Source organism: Drosophila mauritiana, chromosome 2L (assembly GCF_004382145.1).
Source record: "Drosophila mauritiana strain mau12 chromosome 2L, ASM438214v1, whole genome shotgun sequence".
Classification (NCBI taxonomy): domain Eukaryota; kingdom Metazoa; phylum Arthropoda; class Insecta; order Diptera; family Drosophilidae; genus Drosophila; species Drosophila mauritiana.
The window spans coordinates 15,783,265-15,804,166 of NC_046667.1; the positions used below are offsets into that span (position 1 = coordinate 15,783,265).

Sequence of the window (20,902 nt, forward strand, 5' to 3'; positions counted from 1 at the left end):
TAAGTGCGCGTGTGTATGTGTGCTTCGGCCGTAAAGTGTTACCCAAAAAGCCAACATCCGCTGGCCGTTGGTACACTTGGTCTTGGCCTCTGGAATTTTATGCCTTTTTAGCCCTTTATTCCCAGAACAGTGACCTGTTGATCTTGAGCAAAAAGGCCAAGGATATAGAGTTTATATTCTTTAGGGACTGCAGTGATTAAATAAATTAATAATAAATTATTTAATGTAAGAATCTGAAAAACACCCGAAATTAGGGTATAAATGGGTTATATTTTAAGTGGCTTTTCAAATGAAAGTGCTTTATTAAAACAGTTGGCTTACATTATTGTCTGTCAACATTATTGACTGACAAGACAGATGCAATAAAATATCATTTTATTAATTTACTGCAGAAAGCAGAACTAATTAAATTCATTGTACCTATTTAAGTTTGCTTTTTTTAAGCTCAATCCCAACAAACTCAGCGTGAATGCGTTTTACGTGTTTCATGTAAGGAAGCCAACGGAGGTGGGAAAAATGATAAACAGAATGGACGTGCGAATACAAAAGACCTGCGGTACTCATGGTCCGACATGGAGGAAAAGTGTTTTCGAAAAATGGCAAAGGGTAAATGTAGGCTGGAAAAACTGCTGAACACGGCCCGTCATATGCAAATGCAGTAGGCCTGCGGACATTTAAGGTGTTTGAGTCGATGTCGTGGTTGCACAGCTCAAAACTAAGATCACCTTTGAGCTTAAACAAAAAATAGACATATATATTTTAATTTTTTAACAAAGCTGACCTATTGCTTTTGATTATTAGGAATATATAGAAATACAATATATATTATGAAGCAACTAAAAGCTATTTACCAGCAATTAAATTCAGTTTACAATCACTTTGTTATATCAACTAAAAAAGGAAATCTTTTTCAACAATTTATATAATTTTTAAGGATATAAAACTTGCGTCAGATCTTTTCGGACATGTCCTTGGTAGCAGTCGCAGTCCTGAGTGAATGAATGAAAGACGAGTGGTCGACCCTTGTTGCCAATAAATCGGACAATGATAGCCCAACATGATATGGGCGTCTGGATAATGTGAAAGCATTTTAATAAAATATTTTATGGCGTTGGGAGGTAGAGGGAACCGTTGGAATTTTAATGCTTGAATTAATATTGAATGAATAATAAATGAGACAGCTTGAGAGGCACGGAAGGGGCATTCTTATTGAGTTTTACACGAATAAAAGAGCTGCAAAGTAATTAAGTAATTCCAAATTTAAGAGTAGTGCCAAGTAATTGCTATTACCAATTTATTGTTGTACGCTCTTAAATTAAAATCCCCATTCGAAGTTTAATATTTTTAATTCATTTGTAGACGCTCAACTATTTATGACATATTTTTTCATTCGAAAATGTTCTTGCTTTAATAAACAAAAAATATTGTATTCATATAAATGCTCTTTTCAACGAAGGAATATACACATAGCAGTTTTTACACCTCTGAACGACCTCCACTTATTCAACAACAGTCAGTTTTTTCGTTATTCCGCCATCCCATTGAAATCAATTGCAGTTCGCGTCCATCAGAAGCGTAAACATTTTGCTGTCGGAAATTAACACACTTTCCGTTTCCGCCCAGAGGCGCGGCAGAGAGTGGGGAAAAAGCGATTCAAACGCCCACATGTAGCCATAATTTATTCATATTCTCCTGGATCTCACTGTCCTTGTACCATTTTTCTTACCTGGAAAGCGGCGATTTTTCTCGTTTCCCGCTCACTTTACGAGCGCCCTGAAAATGTGCTAAATAAAAATTAATGACTGCCGGAAGCGAATTGTAATCAAGGGGCCAAAACGAACCGAAATACGTCAATAAAGTCTGGCAAAAACAGTCAGAAATCAAACATTAATGACAACAACAATAGCAATAGGTGAACCAGAAGCAGGTCCATTACGCCACACATACAAATACACAAATAACCCATCACTTCCTTTTGCCATCTTTTTTTGCTCATTTCCGGTGGGAGGGCTCGCATTTATTTTTTGTGTTCGTGTCAATCAATTTATATTGGTGGTATATAGCCAGATATTTATAAACTTTCGCAGCACAAGGGACGATTTTTGCACATATCCATAAAAATACACGCAAGCCACTAATCGGTTTATATAAATAATAATCATCGATCAAATTTTCACCACAAATAGCATCATTTGAAATCGCTACGGTGGATGAACGGATGGATAAATGCAAATGACGTCCAGCAGGAGGAACTGAAGCATCTGCTGTCGACATCCATTTTGCTTGGCCATTTGTTGTTATGGCCTTGAAGGGGGAGTCCTTATGGCCCACAAAACCAATTGCACAGCAGCCAGGCAGGCAACCTCAACTTCCACCAACCGCCAGTCAAGTGTCCTGCCAGTGACTTCAACCAGGGAACGGGGTTAATCCAACCTGCCAGCTATCCTTGGCCATCTCGGTGTCACGCCTTCCCCCCACAGCGCCCGACCCCCCCTCAGTCTCCTTGGCATGCCGTCACTCAAGGAGTGCTCCTCGGAACCGGTCCTGTTGATGTGCCAAGCCATTGTTATCGGGGCTATTACAAAATTCTAGAAAGCAAGTTTACGGCAGTGCGTTGGACAAATTGCTTTCGAGGCCACCACTCATCTATACGGGTTTAAGTAAAGGAATATAAAATGACCTAAGCTCATCATTGGACAGTGGATTTGAAATCCATCAGACGTGCGCATAAAATATAAAAATATGTATTTTATTATTCAATATTAGTGTGGAAACGAGAACTACAACGACTTGAAGTTAAAATACTTTAATGGTTGAAACTAGCCTTCTCATATCATTGCCGGACATCTTTCGTTTTATTTATAAAATACAATTCTCCTTCAGCTACCAGTTGATGTAAAAAATTTAACAAATTTGAACCCAGACATTAGGCACTTTAAATCCGATTTAATTTTAAGCACACACGCTTTTCTATTATGCATAGCCAAGATACACAAAAGAGTTTCCCACTAAAAGAAATCAGTGGTTCAGCACCATCGCAATCCGCAGCTTGCAATGATAACATTTGCAAATGTCTCGGTTTATTTATTTAAGAGGAACAAATACAAAACAAAAGTGTTTTGATTGAATGGAAATTTTCGCTAATGGTGAGAAAAAAGCAAAGGGTGTTTTCTATATAAGCGAAGGAGGGCATAAATTAAAATATTCACTATATAGTGACTATATGACAGTTTAAGGTGGTCTAATCATTTGTACTTATGAAAACTAGTTTGTGGAATAACTTAAGATTTAAAATGCATATATGTGATATTAAATAAATGTGCCTAAATGAATGTTTTTATTTCTTCATTTTAAACGCTCTGTTTTCAACTCATCAACAAGACAATTAAACAATTATTCATACTGAGACTCTCAACAAAACGGAATCAAAATGCAAATAGATCTGTTGCTCCCCAGCTGGCCACGCCCACTTCATCAGCATGCCTCTGCAACGCCCACAATCAGAGCCGAAAAAGCAATCAACAAATATCAAAAACTTCGCTCATTCGTGTCATAAACAAAAAGAGCAAAAACTGCAGAAGGGCAACGGAACCAATTCAAGTACAAAGGCCAGTTGGCAGTTCGACCTTCCCCCACCGCCCACTGAACACCACCCACTTTCCAACTCCCACCGATGGGGTGTCGACTCACCAGGCCATGAATATTTTAGTAAATGCCGCGCAAGGCTTTGACTTTCCCACTTGGTCACCCGTGGTTCCTCACTATTTACAAAAAAACAAAAAAAGAGTTAGCATGGGTAGATGGGAAAGGGTTCTGTTTTTGGGGGATCCGACAATTTACGCCATTTTTGGAAAACTTTTCCTCTGCTTGTGAGTTCAGTTTGCCTCATGGAACCACCTTTTTTTTCGGTAGGATTGGGCGGGACAAAAATGTGCAAAGTTTGTTGGTGTCGTCGTCTACGGGGCATTTGAATTACGTTATTGCCTAGAAGTATGGTTTAGTATTTTGCGGTTGAAAAAGTTTCAATTGCTTGGGTCGTCGACATTGCGTTTTTTATTAAATAAATTGCAGTGCCACGTCTCTGCCACGCCGGCACTTTCCCTCCATCTGTTTGCCGCTTTGTTATGCAAAAATTTTCGAGTCAAAAGGGTTGAGTCTAGTCCTCCCGGGGGCCACCAACTCACCCAAGTGTTGAAGTGAAAAAGCCGGCATTGAGTAAACAAGTTGCGGGTTTTTCATGCATGGCCAAAGTGAAAGAAACTGCTTTTTAACTGTGGGAAAAAGGGTGTCAAGCAGGAAAGGGAACGACACGATACCCACGAAAAGTTCATTAATTAATGAAGCCACCAAGCCAGTCATTTCGGTTCGCTTAAATATCGCTGACATATAGACTCCTCTTTCGATTTTTTAATTTCGACATTTGCTCCCATTAGACTGCAGCATAGCTCTCAAAAAAATAACTATTTTCGTTAATTATAAATAATTAAATGAAAAATGCTTACTTAGGATATATAAACATGATATCAAAAAATAAAACAAAAGAGAGAACTACAATGCAGAAAACCTACTTTTACCTGACATTATTTCATGCTTTTTGGAATTATATACCAGCATTGTGTATTCTTTATTATTTAGCATAGCAATTATTATTATTTTGCCAACCTCTGGCAGACATGAAGGCAAAACTCGTGTCGGAAGCCACGAAAAGCCATTAACAGCATAATGCATAAGAACCCAGGACAAGAACTTTATATATCAATTTGGTAATCCCCAGCGCTTAGCACATATCCATGGCCATGGAGCTCAGGACCTCCATATAGGCGTTCTTTGCGTGCCCAGAGGTCCTGTGGTTTCCGCTGTTCTGTTATCCTTGCAGCAGTTGGATGGCTTGCACAGACTTTTACCCGAACTCTGGTTGTTAGTCCTAATTAATTATCGCAATTAGTTAAATGCAGCGAAGGAAGTACCGGAATCGGGGTTCTTCGAGGGCAAAGAGGCAGCAGATAGCGTCAGCTGACTGCGGCAAAAAATGAATTTTCTGCTTTTGCTTGCACGGAATGCCCAGATAATTCTCAGTTTTCCGTCTGCGTGTCTAGTTTTCATTTTCATTTCATTTCATTTAGTTTTTCCCCGCCGCTTCCGGAAACTTTTTCACACAACCATGTTGCTTGTTTATTTGTTGTTTATACCCGTAATTGAATTGTTTAGAAAGGCCGAACAAAGATCCTTTGTTTTCAATCGAGTTGGGCTTTCCGAAGGATACTAAAATAATACTGTGGAATAGATGTGAGTGCTGTTCGTTCGATTTGCTTGTCGATGAACTGCAAACCTTTTTATCTATTTACTTAGTTACCTTGACTCATCCATCAACTCTTCCTCTAACCGACAAACATCGAGGCAATTCTCATTGGAAATTCGAGGCACTGCAAGAAGCCATTGAAAATAGCATCTAACATCAGTAAACAATCTGCATTTTCTGTTACAAGACAATGCATATAGCTTGCCAGCCAAAGGATATAAGCATTGCCTGCAGGACCTGCGTGTGTGTCTGAGGAATCTTATGCTGCACACATGACTGAGCTCGAGGATGCGAAAAATTGGGACGGGTAAGGGGCAACAAAGTAGTTGCACAATCTGCACTGATAAATAATAAATCTTCAGTATCGGCATGCCGTCTCAAGGAGTCGGCTCCGCAGTCTGGCGTCCTGGCGACGATTCAACTACAGCATAGACAGCCTTAAGTTTTGATATATTTGCATGCTGCAACAAAATTGCAACGCAGACAATGCGGGAAATCTTTCGGTAATGAACTTTAATGGTGTCGACACAAAGTTTTCGACAGCGAAAATAGTCCTTACTGAATATGCATTCAAGTAATGAATATAAAAATTATTCTAAAAATCAAATCAGTTTAATTAATTTCGTTTCCATTTGTCTGGCTTGCAACTGAAGAGTTGGCTTTTAAATAGGTTTAAAACCACGATAGTTAAGATCAAATTTAAAATCTTTTAAGATAAGAAAGTTTTTTATTTAGTCAAAATTTAAAGTACTTAAGAATTGTAATCATTGTATTTGGAAAAGAACAATTCTAGCTATCCTTTCAATTAATAAAATTACACAAAATATGAACAAGAGATTAAAAATGCCATTGTAAGGATCGCAGTTTCCGGTTTGATATCTGTAAAATTTTGTCTGTGTCCTGCTAGTAATCGACAAGCAAACATTAATAGCATTTTGGTGTTTGCTTGGTGGCTGTGTTTTCACGCAGATAAGAAGCCAAAGGAAGCCGTTACGTAACCGAGCCACAAAACTTTGTGGGACTGCGTCGAAAGACATGGCAGAAGTCCTGCTCCTGAGTTGGTCCTGCTGCTGGCGCCTTTCGCTTTGACACAAAGCTGCAAGGCAAGCGGAAAGTTTTCGGTGCGCCAAACTTTTGGTCAATGCAGTTACATAATACAGGGCCGAAAACCCCAACGTGTTTTTGTATGTTGTGCTTGTTTTTGGAATTTTTTTTTGTTTTTGTTTTTGGGCCAGCTTGGTTGAGACTGGCGTGTAATATGAGCTAAGCGAGGTCAGCTGCTAGCCGCTGTGTTGTTCTTGCATATATACGCTTATAATTAAGCATAATATGAGCCAGATCCTGGACGGCAGCCTCCGTTCCACGTGCTGGGCACTAAGTGTTGGCATGTGGTTTTTACTGTTGCCAGGATTGCGATGTCCTTGTTGTTGGGTTGTTCTGCATTTTGTTATTATTTTTCCCTTTGTTTAGGACTGGTTGCGGCAAACATGGTGGGTCTGCTTCTGTTTCTGTTTCGGTGTGTATGCGTGCATGTTTGGTAGTCCCCTTTTGCAGCATAATTTGCACAATTAACACTGCAATAAAGTTTTTACGCCAACAATTAAGCGCTGCCAGAAGAAAGTTTAATTGGTAAATTTTCGTTTAAATAAGTATAATAACCAATTAAAGGAAAGTCTACGTTCGGCTGTTCCAATGCAAAAGCAGAGCGTCAATTTACAAGTACAAACGTATAATTTTATTAAAAAATAATTTTTATATTGGGAGACTTTGACCTAGTACTCAACTAAATTTCGATTTATAGAAACTACTACACTATAGGCAAATTAAAAAGGACTTACATTTTCTATTATCCTTTTTTATACTTATAGCGTATAGGTTTAGGTCTCCGGTATGTTGAGCCGTAGTCCTAGATTATTGAAGAATCCAGAGAGGAAACAGCGTTTGGCAAAATTCCAAGTTGGAGACTGCTCGGTGCTCGAGATGGAAGCTCCTCAAAAAAACCGTCGAATCCATCAGGTCGCCCAAATTGGCGACGGTTTGACTTCCCCTTTGGAAAGTCCATCGAACAACTATTCATCTGATAGATCCAATCCACTAACGAAACTTGAGGAGGGAGAACAGGATGCGGACTACTGGGAGTTGAAGAAGGTTTTTCAAAAACTTGACCTCTCCGACCAGATTGTCCTCTATCGCTCCTTTCGCCTCCTTCCCGCCGCCTGCTACACCCTTTGGCGGAGTACCAGGAAGCGGCTCGACTTTCGCACTCTTCATAGGGATCTTGGCGAGGCATCCCAGAGACATCTTATCGTCCACATGAAGGATCATTTCAAGTACATTTACTTCGTCGCAGATAAACTGCAGGTGGGTACGTTTACATAATAGTTCAAAAGTTTATCACTCTGATCGTTCATATTTCTTAGGAAAACCTTAATGTTTTAGAAAAAGCCGGAGTCAAGTCGGTAGTATCTGTTCAACGCTGCGAACTGCTGATAGAAGAAAAAGTTAAGTCTATCAGTCAACACGCTGGAGAAGATTTTGGTGGAAATAGAATGGCCCAGTGGCCACTGCACGCTCTTCCCAAATTAATGAGAAATTTGCGCCGCCTGAAGGTCGACTGTGAAATCCAGGTGCACTTCATCGAACATTTTAAGGAACTGGAGTTACTAGTGCTCAATGGCTTCATTTCGCAGACTGCTCTCACTGGGATCTTAGAGCGGTGCCAGAAGTTGACCAGATTATTTCTTCGATTCGATTGCGATACACTGAGCTTAAAGCTCATTGATAAGTGTTCCCATCTGAGAGACCTATCTTTGACCACAGGACTGTTTTCTCACCAAAAGGATCTTGTCATGAAACTGACTGATCTTCGCCTGTTGGAGTTGACACAATGTGGAACGAGAAGTCAGCTGACAATTGAGTGCCTGCAATTTATACTAAACAGACGGAAAGATTCTGTGCAACTGATTCAAATGGATTGCAAAGGCTTTCAGGATCCCAATTGGATGAAGGAGGTGGGAATGGATCGGTGCTCTCGATTGCGGGGATTGGTCCTGGCAAACTGCTATTTCTGCGACCGCGAGATCAGCCAGCTCTTGTTTCCAAGAGTTCAGAAATACATTGCTCTAATTAACTGTCCTGATATTAAGGACTACCAGTTGATAGATATGGTGCGAATGTGTCCCGGACTCAACGATATCTACTTGATGGACTGTCCCCAGTTGAGCTGGAAGGTCCTTCAAGGTATTTACCGAATCCGCAAGAGTGAAAAACTTAGCTATCCCATTACCATCATTCTCAGTCAACACTCGGAACTCAGGCAGGCCTATCAGTCCATGGTACGTAGAATGCTTTACTTATAAATTTTACTTAAATTACTTTACTTTAAATATTTATTTATTAATTTATTTATTTATTTATAAATTAATATAATATTTATTTATTTTCTTTTACAGTACTCAAACTTCTGGTGCTTCAAGCTTCCCTTTCTCAGAATGGAACGCGTAATTCATCCATGTCGACCGATTAGAGATATACAATTATTTTTTAATAGCAGCGAATAGTAATTTAGTGTTATAGTATCCATAGCTGTTTTACAAATATTCTAAATATATATATATATTTTTCTCCGCCAAATCATCAATGTGAAATTGGAAACAGGTTTCAAGATATTCCTATGTAAGCATCCTATTTTAATATATTTTTACTGTGCACAGTATATTTTTAATACATAACATATGGATGTTTGAGTAAATCTTAAATTGAATTAAAAGGTTTTTGCAGTCTCTGTTGAAATACTTTATAAAAATGCAATATATATACATCCAAGTACCGTAATTTACTACTCAAGTTGATAAAGTTAATTTCCGTTAACCTCAAAATAAGCCACACAAAGCAAATTTCTCATCCTCACCAGGAGGCAACAACCGAAACCATAAGGCATTTTCAGCTTATTACGGCTCATTTCACAAACATTTTTGTCTCGCCCACATGGGCGTTGGAAATGGGCGGAAAAGCCGGGAAAAGTGTGGAAAAGCGGGAAAAAATTCCGGACAAAGGAAGCCAAAAAGAATGGCAGTGAAGCCGGAGTAAACGAGGCATGCGGCAACCAGTAATGGACAATGGCTCAACAAAGACATGTGAATTATGTCATCTATTGTTTCTAGATTACTCCGAGGAGCCAAAAAGCAGATGGCTACATTTCCTTTTCCACTGCCACTTACTACTCTACTTTTCGATTAATTAAATTGTGTTTTGCTTTCCGCTCACTTATTGGATCTGCTGGAAGCCAATTAAATCGGCAATGAACCACGAGTAGCCTTAAATGAGATTTTAAGCTTTTGACAGATTGAGTTTTGATTGGAAATGGGAGCTGAAAGTGGAATTGGAATTGCAGTCATCGTTCGGCGACCGTGGCATTAATAAATTTCCAAGTACTTCGCTTCCGGTGTATGGTTTATTTTACGACACAAGTGTGTGCGATGGATGGGGTAACGCAAGGATGTGTGTGGGGCCAAGATATTGTCCTGCTCCTGCCGTGCGTGAGGCCATAAAACACTCGAAAGTTATGGTCCTGGTCGATGGCTAAATGCATTGGTATGCGTAGCGTAACGAAAAACAATTAGCTGCGGCCAAATAAAAGTGGCCCACATGCTGCACAACCACTCACACACACACACAATGTCTTTGCACTCGGCAAAAATGCTTAACCCACTTATTAGCCTACTTCGATATATCATAAGTAGTCAAATTGAATTTTTCAGAATTTTCAAAGTTTTTAGAATGCTGAAATAAACATTACAATGAATATTTCAATGGTTTCTAGAGATCGGCAAACATTTTACTCAATATAACCAGCTCCATACTATGGCAATCGAATAAATTTGGCCAAAAAATGTAGTTCTGAGTGTCGCTGTGCGGTATCCATCTTTGTTGTGGTGGTAAAAACTTTTATATGGCTTGATTCGCTTGTTTCCTGCCTTGTCGGCGACACGCCCCCATCCGCCCCCGGGGGTCTTATCACTGTATACAGTGTCTGGAGCGGATTGCTGGCAAAGTCATGTCCTGAATGACGAATTCCAACCGGCTATTATGTTCACGACTCACTCGTCCGAAAGTCGCAGGCAGGAGAAATTGTTTGGCCGGAATCGTGTGCATTTTACTTTCTGATATTCAATTAATCGAAGTTTTGTTTGTCTGATTGCCATGCGAGAAAGTGGTGGTGGTGATGATTGTGGTAGTGCTGCCACAGATAAGTGGATGAGGATAAACAATTAAAGTGCGGAAATTGTTTGATTGTTAAATTTTCGAAGAGATTAACAGGCAACGCTATTCGAGGATAATTGGCAGAACAAACATCCGACAATCCGTTTTTTATTAGTTATCGGGATTAAATGCAAGGCTTCCTTGGATAAAGTTATAATTGGAGCTTACGATGGCATAAAATATTTTAATATATATTGATAAGAACTCATTCCAAATTCCTTTGTCCTGGAATCGTTTTTAATTTCCCTTTTTGGATCAATACCTTATAAATTCTGCCTGGCAGCCAGGTTAGAATTTAGATAGCAGTTTTCCAATGTCCCCATTATAGTAAATTCCAAACAACGTAATCCTTTAATGCCTTTTTAGCTTGCTAGTGCTCCGGATCCGGCGACGGGTACTTTAGCTGGAGCTTTAGCTCCTTTCAGAGCAAGCTGCATCTCGAATTCCTTATTTACTTTATAGGTGCAGGCAAAGTAAACCAATACCAAAGCTATTTTAGTCGCTTACCGTGTTTCCTCATTTTTTTGTGCTTCTTTGAGCTTCTTTCCCCGACTGAGTTTAATCAGTGGCATTCTAGGATGCCCCCTCTCCGCATTCCGGCTCCTTTTTTGCCCACCACGCTGCCGTTGTCCTGCACTCAATTCGTTTTCTTTATTTTCCATCAGACGGAAGTCATGTGTGCCGGCTGCACATCCTTTATGCCATGGCAGGCAACTGCAGCTCGCTTCCAGGTCCACGATGAAGAAGTCCGTCTGCCAGCAGCAAGGACTACAGCCGGACACACACACACATATACACGTATTTAAGCCATACCTATAGGGCAGATAATCGCTTTACAATCAGGCAGGAAACTATTGCAAGCATGATTGTTTCCGCGAAACGTGTTTGCACCGGAGCAGTTTCCACCAAATGCCAAGGAATAAGGAAAACAACTTTTATTCAAGAAAGTCGACATTGGTCGTATTCCATAAGCACATCAATGAAAAATAATAAATTCACAGTTTCATGGAAAATATTTGTACCTGGTGTTGCAAGCACCTTGATCAAGTAGTAAAAATGCTCTTCAAATGGAAAAGTTATGGCAAAATTTAAATGTTTTGTTTTAAACAATAGTAATCTTAAGACAAATTTAATATTTATTACTTTAGACACTTCATTCTTTTTTTTTTACAAATTAAGAAATAGTTTACAGTGAATCATTTGATTTAAACTAAGAACCTAGTTTGCGAAATAAACTATAATTACTGACAAACAAATCCGACTTCCTGGCCTTATACAAACCGCAGACCGAAACTCAATTTCAAATGTCAGTCAAATAAGAAAAAGGGCCGCTGGTGAAAATTTCGTCCGACGGAGGCCAACCGCAAATAAATTACTCGGCCACGTTAAAGATTTGTTAATAAAGATAAATTTACTTATCGTTTATCTTGATTATGCAAAAAGCCTAAGTGAAAACTCAAAGACCTCGGGGTTTCGGGGGCACCATCGAAGGAGCTGCGGAGGAGCACAAAAGCCAGAGACGCCGGTGGCAATTGAATGAGGAGGCCAAGAAGGCAGCAGATGGGCCTAAAACTTTTTCATTTCCTTCGGGCCAGGCCAACAGAATGGCCAGCTAAGAGTGATGGGGACGAGAGGTTGAGGATGAGTTTGGCTGGCTACAGTATATGGGCCATGAATAAACATAATATATATTGCACTGTTTTATACCAAATTAAATAACTTGCCTCCCGATCTCCGAGAGCCGGGGCAGCAATTCTGGTCTTAGCATATTTGCCCGAGGCCAGGGATTCCTTTTTAAAGAAAGCCAGTGTCATGGGAGCCAAGAGTCTGGGCTGGTTGAATAGACCTGGCTATGTCAACAGCTACTGATTAAGTTCTTGGAGGCTCCTCATGCCAAGCAGATTTCTATGGATATTATTCAGCTCTTTTTTGTTGGCAATACCTTGGTTGGGAGGCTCACACAGAATGTTTGCACTTTGGCAAGAAATTAATGAGGTGGACATGTGAGGCAGGAAATCTCTTTTAAATTCCATTGAATTCATCGCTCACATGGTAACTCCTTTGTAAATAATGTAATAAATTTCATTTTAAAGAAAAACACACTGAATGAATGGAAATAATATCTTAATATGATCTTTCAACTATTTTTGTTTATGAAAACGATTTAAAATTTTTTTGGAAATATATACTTTAGTACTTTACTCTCCCTTAAATTCCCGGATATCAAATAGTTTTCCACTTCCTGATTCCAAACTGGACAAGCAATCTAGTCCACTTGTCTGAAAAATATATAAAATAAAAGTTTCTCGCATTCAAATCTCCTGCTCGGTAACCAAAAATTTGAAAAATAATCTGTAGCCAAGAGCTGGAATTTGAGATACATTTATTATGCAATTTAATAGCCCAAACCAAGTGCAAATAGTTTGCTGACAGTCGGTAAGAGGGGTGTTTGGATGAGTGCCCCTAAAAACCAACGGCTCAATCAAGAGAGGACTTGGCCAGAGCAGAGTTCAACAACTAACAATTTGTTTGCCCGAGTGTGGGTCATTTGAGCAGTGGAAAGTGGAAAGTGACCATGAAGACCGGGCTGATTGGTGGGTCTTTTTGGTTACAGTTTGGTGAGCACCGAAACGGACATACTTTAAAATGTGTTGTGTTGTTTTGGGCCAGGGCAAAGGTTTTTATTTATTGGCATATAAACCACAAATAGCAAACATGCCAAGATGGCAACGCACCCACAAAACTTTCGAGGAAACCCACAATACATAAATATTTCATGTCTTGACTTTCAATTTCGGTTTTTTCCTCATCTACGGTTGTGTCCTTTCTCGGTTCTCACTGGTTTTGCTTATTTGTTTCGTTTCGAATGCGAGGGAATTTTTCGGTAGGGGTAACCACTTGATTTCAAAATGTTTTATTTATGCGCACGATTATTATTTTGGGTTCCTCGCAAATCCTTCGTGTGTCCCGGAATCTACCCACTTTTGCATGCTGTGGTCACCTAAAGGCATTTTATCATAATCGAATAGAGAATACGGGGTGGGTGGTGGTGGTGGTGGTGTTGCGGAATGCAGTAACTGTGGTCATGGACTACTACTGCCTGATTGCTTCAATGGCTTCCTTTTCTTGATGCGGGTCCATTGTGCACATATATATCCCCACATATCTGCACGCATATATAAATATCCTTTTCCTTTCCCGGGGGAGCCTTTTGTGTTATAGTTGTGTCTATCCTGAAAAAACATTTTATTACCGTATTTATTGACCATCATATTTACGAGCATTTTATGGCATGTTAAGTCGCTTAAAAAGCTTGCCAAATTTTCAATTCCTTTATTGATCTATCCCCCATACGTTTGTTAAAGCAGGAATATATATTTGGATATTTACTATTTTGCTTTGGCTAATTAAATGTTTCCAACTGAGCTGAGCTTAATTAGAAAATCATCAATTACTTTGCAAAAGTGCCCACATTCCTGATTATCAAAATTAAATGAGATCCTTTTTGAACTAGCATAAATTCCGTAATAAATATATGTAAATTCTCTATGTAGTATTGAGTGGATTAAGTCCGCTTAGATTGAGATTCAGTGTTAATTGGTCACCAAAGTACTTAATGCAATAATTGAGCTTACTTCAAGCTTTACGCCCTTCAATTGCGGACTTTGTTTAATTGAAATACACGGGCACTGCACATTTTACATTTTATAATTACTTTTAATGCCCTTAGCCCTTTGTTTGAAATGTACTTGTCAAATGGAAATATATTATAAATAGATAGATAACTTATTTATAAAGCTGCAAGCAGCCGGCTTATAAAAGCTTTAAACAATATTTTGAAAATAAAACTTAGTTACGGCTTATTGCCTTTAAAGCCATGCAACGAATTGACCTTTGATAAATGTAACAAAAGCCATTATCAAATCCTTTAAATGTCAAATAAAATTATTTAAATACTGTATCGTGTGACGCAAAAAACCAATTTCAATGCCATAAAAATTAGGTCAATTGATTTTTACATGACAATTGAAAGCTAACAAAAGACAAAAGCAATTTAAAACACACATACAAATAGATAAGTGAATCGGTTTTTTACGTGAATAAACCAAGTGACAGGCCTAAATTTTGGCCAAGAACTCAGTTTTTTCGGCTAACAGTCTCATTAAAAGTAATAACTCTTTTACAAGCTTTCAACTGCACGTGGAATATGTGAAGTTTTGTTGGCCAAGTTTAGCAGGACTAAGGAGTGAGTAGATAAGAGCCAGGATTACCGAACAGCACATGTCTGACGGCCATTAAACCTAATGACTTTGGCTAGACAAACTTAATGGGTTGACTTTATCCCATTATGCGGCAATCAGTCTTCTGGCCAAACAATCATACACATATATTTCATATATATTTTTTATTTTTTAAGTAATCAAAAGATTATTTTTAAGTAAGCAAAAGATTATTTTTTCGCAAGGTTTCAATTAAAAGGTTTTGCCATTTTTGGCTTTCAATTTTATGAGCTTTTTGTTTTAATATTTCAGCACTAGCAAACATCAGGCGATTATTTGTTCAAATTGTATTTGATTTTGCTCGTTTGCTCCTCTGATGTAATCTGTGCAGCGCTGGATTATTTATGAATTTACCGAGCAAATGCCATGCATTTAACTTTAATTATGCAAATTGAATTCCATTCATGCATAAATAGACCGAGAGACTCGTGCCCTGACAGTTTGACTTTGTTCTTTCCGACTGCCACTCACAATTTGCATTTACTTTTGAATTTTTATTAGGAAATTAGCACTTATTCTAATGTTTTCAAACATTTGATCTGCCGTTTGCTTAGAGATGAATATTAAAAAAGCTAACTTAAGCTGCAGGAAGTCAGCAAGAAATTGTTGTGTAGTTTCAAATGCATCAAAGCGCATGAATATAAATATGCAATGTTCGAAATATGGAGAAATGTAAATTTTTTATTACTCAAACATAAGGTTTATGCTTAAAGGGCGTAAAAGTTATTTTCCCAAAGCTTAGTTGGCTCAAAGTCTTGTTACATTTTACATTTCTTGCATGTTCTTGGTACCATCAAAGTTGCCAAAAAAATTAGTAAAATCTTTATTTGAGTTTGCTGGTACATAATGCTAGCCAATAAAAATTAATTTGTTGATTTGGCCAACAATTTAAATAGTTAGTTGGCAATTATACATTTTTGGCCTACTTTGATGGTTATTAAATTGCTGTAATGCTGCATTTAATGCCATTATAGAAATTTGAATGGCGTGCAGAAAATTTGTTAATTAAAGTTGAGCAATTTTCGGCTTGTTTATTTACTGGCATTACAGGTATTTATTTTGATTTCTGTTTATTTCGTTATCGATTTTACCAAAGCCCATTGACCAAATTAACAATGCGAGGGTGTTTAAGTACACTAGTGTGGTTGTTTCGTTTTTTGGTTGCGTTTGAAATTTAGTGTGTCTAATTCAATGGAGTAATCAGAGCCTATGCTCCTTGATTAATGATGCAGATTAAATGACTCGCTTAGCACTAGTTGTTTGTTTTTATTTCATATTGTTTGCTTATTTGGAATTTCGTTTATCGCCTTTTATATTAGCTTAATTGCCATTGGGCTTTGCATTGACTAAACCTAATTTGCATGAATTAATAATGAATTGACCAAAATTCTGGCATAAATAATGGTGAATTCATGAAATATAACCACTTCATATGAATAGATTCAACTTATGCAGATAAAAATCCGGCTATATACGACTTAATAACACGGAGACAATATAAGAAATGCAAATCAATAATATGGAATAAGTAAATGGCATTAGGCCAGGAATAATGACTTTAATCCGTGTGCCACGGATTAAATATATAATGAAATTTCACTCTTATTTCGAGCATAGCTCCAACATTTTTCAAATTATTTGGGCACCTTTTTTATCTGCATTTCAGCCAAGTGTCGTCTAGCTGTCAACACAGAAGCAACAAAAAGGACACCTCCTATCAAGGAAAATTGTGTCACATCTGCTATTTAAATTCGGCCTAAATGGAAGCTGTTACCAATGTGGCTCACTTCGAAACTGAACAGTATCGTACATTGCTTAACTTCGGATCAAATTAGTCGTGCCAGCTGATTTAATTTATCCACTAAATTTCTTGGGTTTAACTTAACCAAATGCAATTAGTCTTTGTGCTAGGTGGATGAGTGGGTGGCTTGGTTTGTAGGCTGATTCGGTTTGGCTTTCGGTGTGGCCGTGCATAAATCATGAAACCAAAAACAGAAATTTACAAACGGACAGCGGAGACGTGGCAGTGGTGCATATATAATGGCTTAGAAATTGCTTGACACAGCGCACAAAACGCTCATTGTGTGTGCGCTCGGTGAAACTGCAACGCATAAATCTCGGAGATTTGAAATCTCATTGACAATTGGAAATGTGACCAAAATCATGCATTTCCGTCGCCATCTCTGGCCAAACCAGACCAATGCAGCCCATCGCTGCACAAAACCAAACCCAAACCCACCGACCACCCATCTCTGTCTGCGTTGGGCCGGGCCAATTGAAAATACATTTTACACAATTACAAATTGCAATGAAATTGATTTATCACGCACAACTGCACGAAGGTCACGCAATCCTCATAAATTTTGACACACCAGAAGACATGGAGGCTGTTCGGGTTGGCTTTGCTTTTGACCAGGCAATTTGCCACAGTTTTTGGCCCTCTGCGTCCACAATTTACATACATATTAGGCTTATTACAGTACGCCCATTTCGGCCGCCGTCCGATTTTAGCCACCCTTTCCACTGAATCCGGTCACTCTGCTCTGGCATTCTATTTAACGCTTTTAAGTACATGAATTATGCGCATTGCACTTTGGCACAAACATCACTCGTCGTGTGTGTGTTTTTGTGTCCCGCTTGGTGCACATTTTATTATCAGCAGCATTAAATTTTATAAAATATGTATGTATTCTCGTACTCGTAGAAAGTTCTCAACGTTCGTAGACTACTGGTTGATGACCATAAACTATGTGGAGTAATTGGGGAGATCCCAGCCTACGTGCCCCAACATGGGTCCCTCCAAAAAAAAATGGGAAAAATTCCCAAAAGCTGACCACTGAAGAATTCGAGTTTAAATTCTTGTCTGGCATGGTTGACATAAACATTGAATATTTAAATATATTCGATTACGGTCAGAGTGAACTTGTCTACATATTTGTGGGAGGAATTTAAAACCCTATCAATACTTGTTAAAAATTTAAAATAAGAACATTCACTTTTACAAAATTTTTCTAATTTAACATTTTCTTGCTTTTAATTGCAAAATCGTTCACATTCGTATTTAGTTAAATCATCACTAAGTTAGCCAACTGTATCTTAAATATGCAACTCGAACACTAATTTAGCTTCTGTTTAATGAAATTATCCAAGCCCTCAACTCGAGTTTGTCCAGCTGCCATTTTCCGGATTTCTTGGCGGGTTCCTTGCCACGGGGGGTGGTTTGAACCATGGGGCGAATGAGCAGCGGCATGTGAGTGAGTGTTTGTTGTGAATAAATGATAATCCCGGTATTTGTCCGCTCCCATGAATCGCATCCAGTCAGCAGGGGACTGACTTTCTGTCGGTTTTCCAACGGATGCAACGCGACATTGGTCTGACCACTGCTGTAATGTCCTTTGAACTGCTTTTCTCTGATGTGGCGTCCTCATTGTTGCGCCCATTTTTATTTTTATTACGTGTTGCTGCATACTTCTATGCTATTTATTATTGTAAAATATGTTGTAAGGCATCCCCACGAATGCATGATGAATGAAAATTCTTCTGCGTACTGCAATGAATGTAAAGTCGGAGTTATGCGGAACACTGTAAATCAAATATGTTCTTACTTAATTACAAAATTAATTTTTGTAGTTAAAATAAATGCTAAATAATATGTACCACTTAAAAATTGGGCTAGGTCACGCTAAAAACTTACTAGAAAATTTCAATTTCTAATTTTTGCTTTTCTTTTTAAGTCCTAAAAAAAGAAAAGTTTTCAAATCCATCTGACTACATCTATGCAAAATGCATTCGTCACTACGTTGGATAATAAATTGATCATGTTGGTTTAATGAAAATCGTTTTGTACTGGGCCTGAAATTATCAAATGCAATTTAATTACGCATGCCAGAATTGCATTTATATCAATGATGCCTGCCTTAATGGAAAATAATTGAATATTTGTCATGCATTTCACCTGCAAACACATAGCCTTCAACACATACAACAATCGTGCACTTACACACACGCACCGCTGAACTTCCTGAAAACAATAAAATTGAGGTCATTTTTGTAAATTGTTGTTCCTGCAAGTGATTGTTGTTTTTGGAACAGCTACCGCTTTTGTGTTGCTGTTTTCGCGTTATCCTATTGAAATATACTCGATTGGTTTTCATTAAGCTTTCAATGAAGATAATAACCTCCATTTCGCCTTTGTGCTATTTTATTGTAATTAATCGAATTAGTTAAAGTCTTTTGATTTAACTGGAAAGTAAGACAAATATAACATTGTTAACTAAAATGATTGATCCTTAAAGTTGAACTCATTTTGTTTATTGTTTTGGTGACCTCACTCACTGGACTCAAAACATTATTCACATGGAATCAAGTAGGATTCGTTAATTTTTCTTATCCTTTTTAGTTTTCCTTTTCGTTTTCCTTTTAACTAGATCCCTCTATCGGTTCTTAACAGAAATGTTTTGAAACGGACTTTAGTTTATTCACTTTAGTTTATTCACTTTCCGGAATAAAAGCGTTTATCCTGGACTCCTTTGGTAAAGCTTTAAGCAAAACTTATTTTTACGCAAGACAACCACCATTAACACAAAAATTCACATAATTGCAATGGTCACCCTATACAAATTTTACATTTTCTAAGCTAACTACATTTTTGAGTGGTTATAACAAATTTAAAAAAAAAAATGCAGAAATAGCGTTCTGTAATATTTAAGAATAAAATACAGCGTAGACGAAAGAAATATTAGCAGCACTTCTTTAGTAGTTGCTAAGAGAAATACTGTTATTACTGATGCGCGTCAAATTAGTGTCGATTGCCGAACGGTGGAATATGAAACATGGATTCCGCTTTTTATTTATTTATTTTTTTCATTATTTATAGGTTAATTCTAACAAAAGCATGATCTTTATATCTATGTACGACTTAAGTTTATAAAACTCAAGAAAGTATATAAAATATGAAATTGAAAATACGGCTAGTTTCTCTTTTTCGGAAATTCGCTAATCGCAAATGCTTCAAGCTCAAGCTAAAAAACATTTATTTAAGGACATTTCAGGAATATGTTATTAAAAATTATTCGTGTTTTTTGAGATAATGGCATTATAGTGGGATAGTGGCAAATGAACATAAAAAAGGCCTTAAAATTTATTAAATATTATGGTTGTTCGAAGAGCGTGTTCCAGAATGCCGTGCTTATAGGCTTATGTAGGCCTAATTAGGGAATGATCCTGGAAAATTAATCAAAAAACTATCCACAGATTTATAGAAATAGCATGGGTGGGTGGAGTTTAAAGGTATTTAAAAATGCCGCCATTCCTGGTACAAGTACCACAGTATATCCATGTCATGAACCATTTGATTAACAATAAGATTTCTGCGCTGACTTTGAATATTTATTACTCTGTTCACAGAGCGTGCTCCAAGTTGCAAGGCATCTCAAAAACTTTGTAATTTTAGTAGTTACTTATGCAAAAAGTTTCCTACAAATTTTATACACAGTTTTCGAGGAGATGACATTTCTTTGTTACGACACGTGTTTTTACATAGATTGTGTTCGAAACTGTGCTGGATAAAAACTGTGCTAACGCGGGACACGTCGGCGGAACTTGTCCGCGTGACAAGTCGTAGGGACACCCCACCGGAACACAGCCGACACGTCGGCGGGACCCGGCGGCTCACGTCGGCGGGATACGGAGGAACACATCGGCGGAAAACCTCGGCGGGACAAGTAGGTGGGACAAGTCAGGGGGACACCTAAGCGGGACACAGAGGGACAAGTCGGCGGGAAAAACCCTTTTTGCAGCGTATTCCTTGATTGCCCATTCAATATTCATTTATGCCACAAATCGATTCAGCACAGGCACCGACTCAATTTAAACCCAGAAACAATTTCAGTGCCACTTCGAAATGACAATTCCACCTTTTTCCATTCCCATATTTCTGTGCCGGTTGAACCCGTCAAAGCCAGCACCATTGGCATTGTTGTCACTGCTACCATTGAGATGACGATGATGATGATGATGATGACGATGACGATGCCTGCAATTGCATAATGCATGGTTGACG

The 20,902-nt window shown here is 38.2% G+C and overlaps 1 protein-coding gene across 2 annotated transcripts; it reads left to right on the top strand.

The window, feature by feature from the left end:
- The first annotated feature begins 7,076 nt into the window (after nt 1-7,076).
- Nucleotides 7,077-8,925, top strand: LOC117142208. Of its 2 annotated transcripts, none has more exons than XM_033306045.1 (3): nt 7,077-7,660; nt 7,720-8,634; nt 8,752-8,925. In XM_033306045.1, the coding sequence occupies exons 1-3, from the start codon at nt 7,190-7,192 to the stop codon at nt 8,857-8,859; spliced, it is 1,494 nt and encodes a 497-aa protein (XP_033161936.1). In that variant the 5' UTR covers nt 7,077-7,189; the 3' UTR covers nt 8,860-8,925. The 2 variants fall into 2 exon arrangements, with proteins under 2 accessions (XP_033161936.1, XP_033161942.1); XM_033306051.1 differs by having other exon boundaries at nt 7,582-7,664.
- The last annotated feature ends 11,977 nt before the right edge of the window (nt 8,926-20,902 follow it).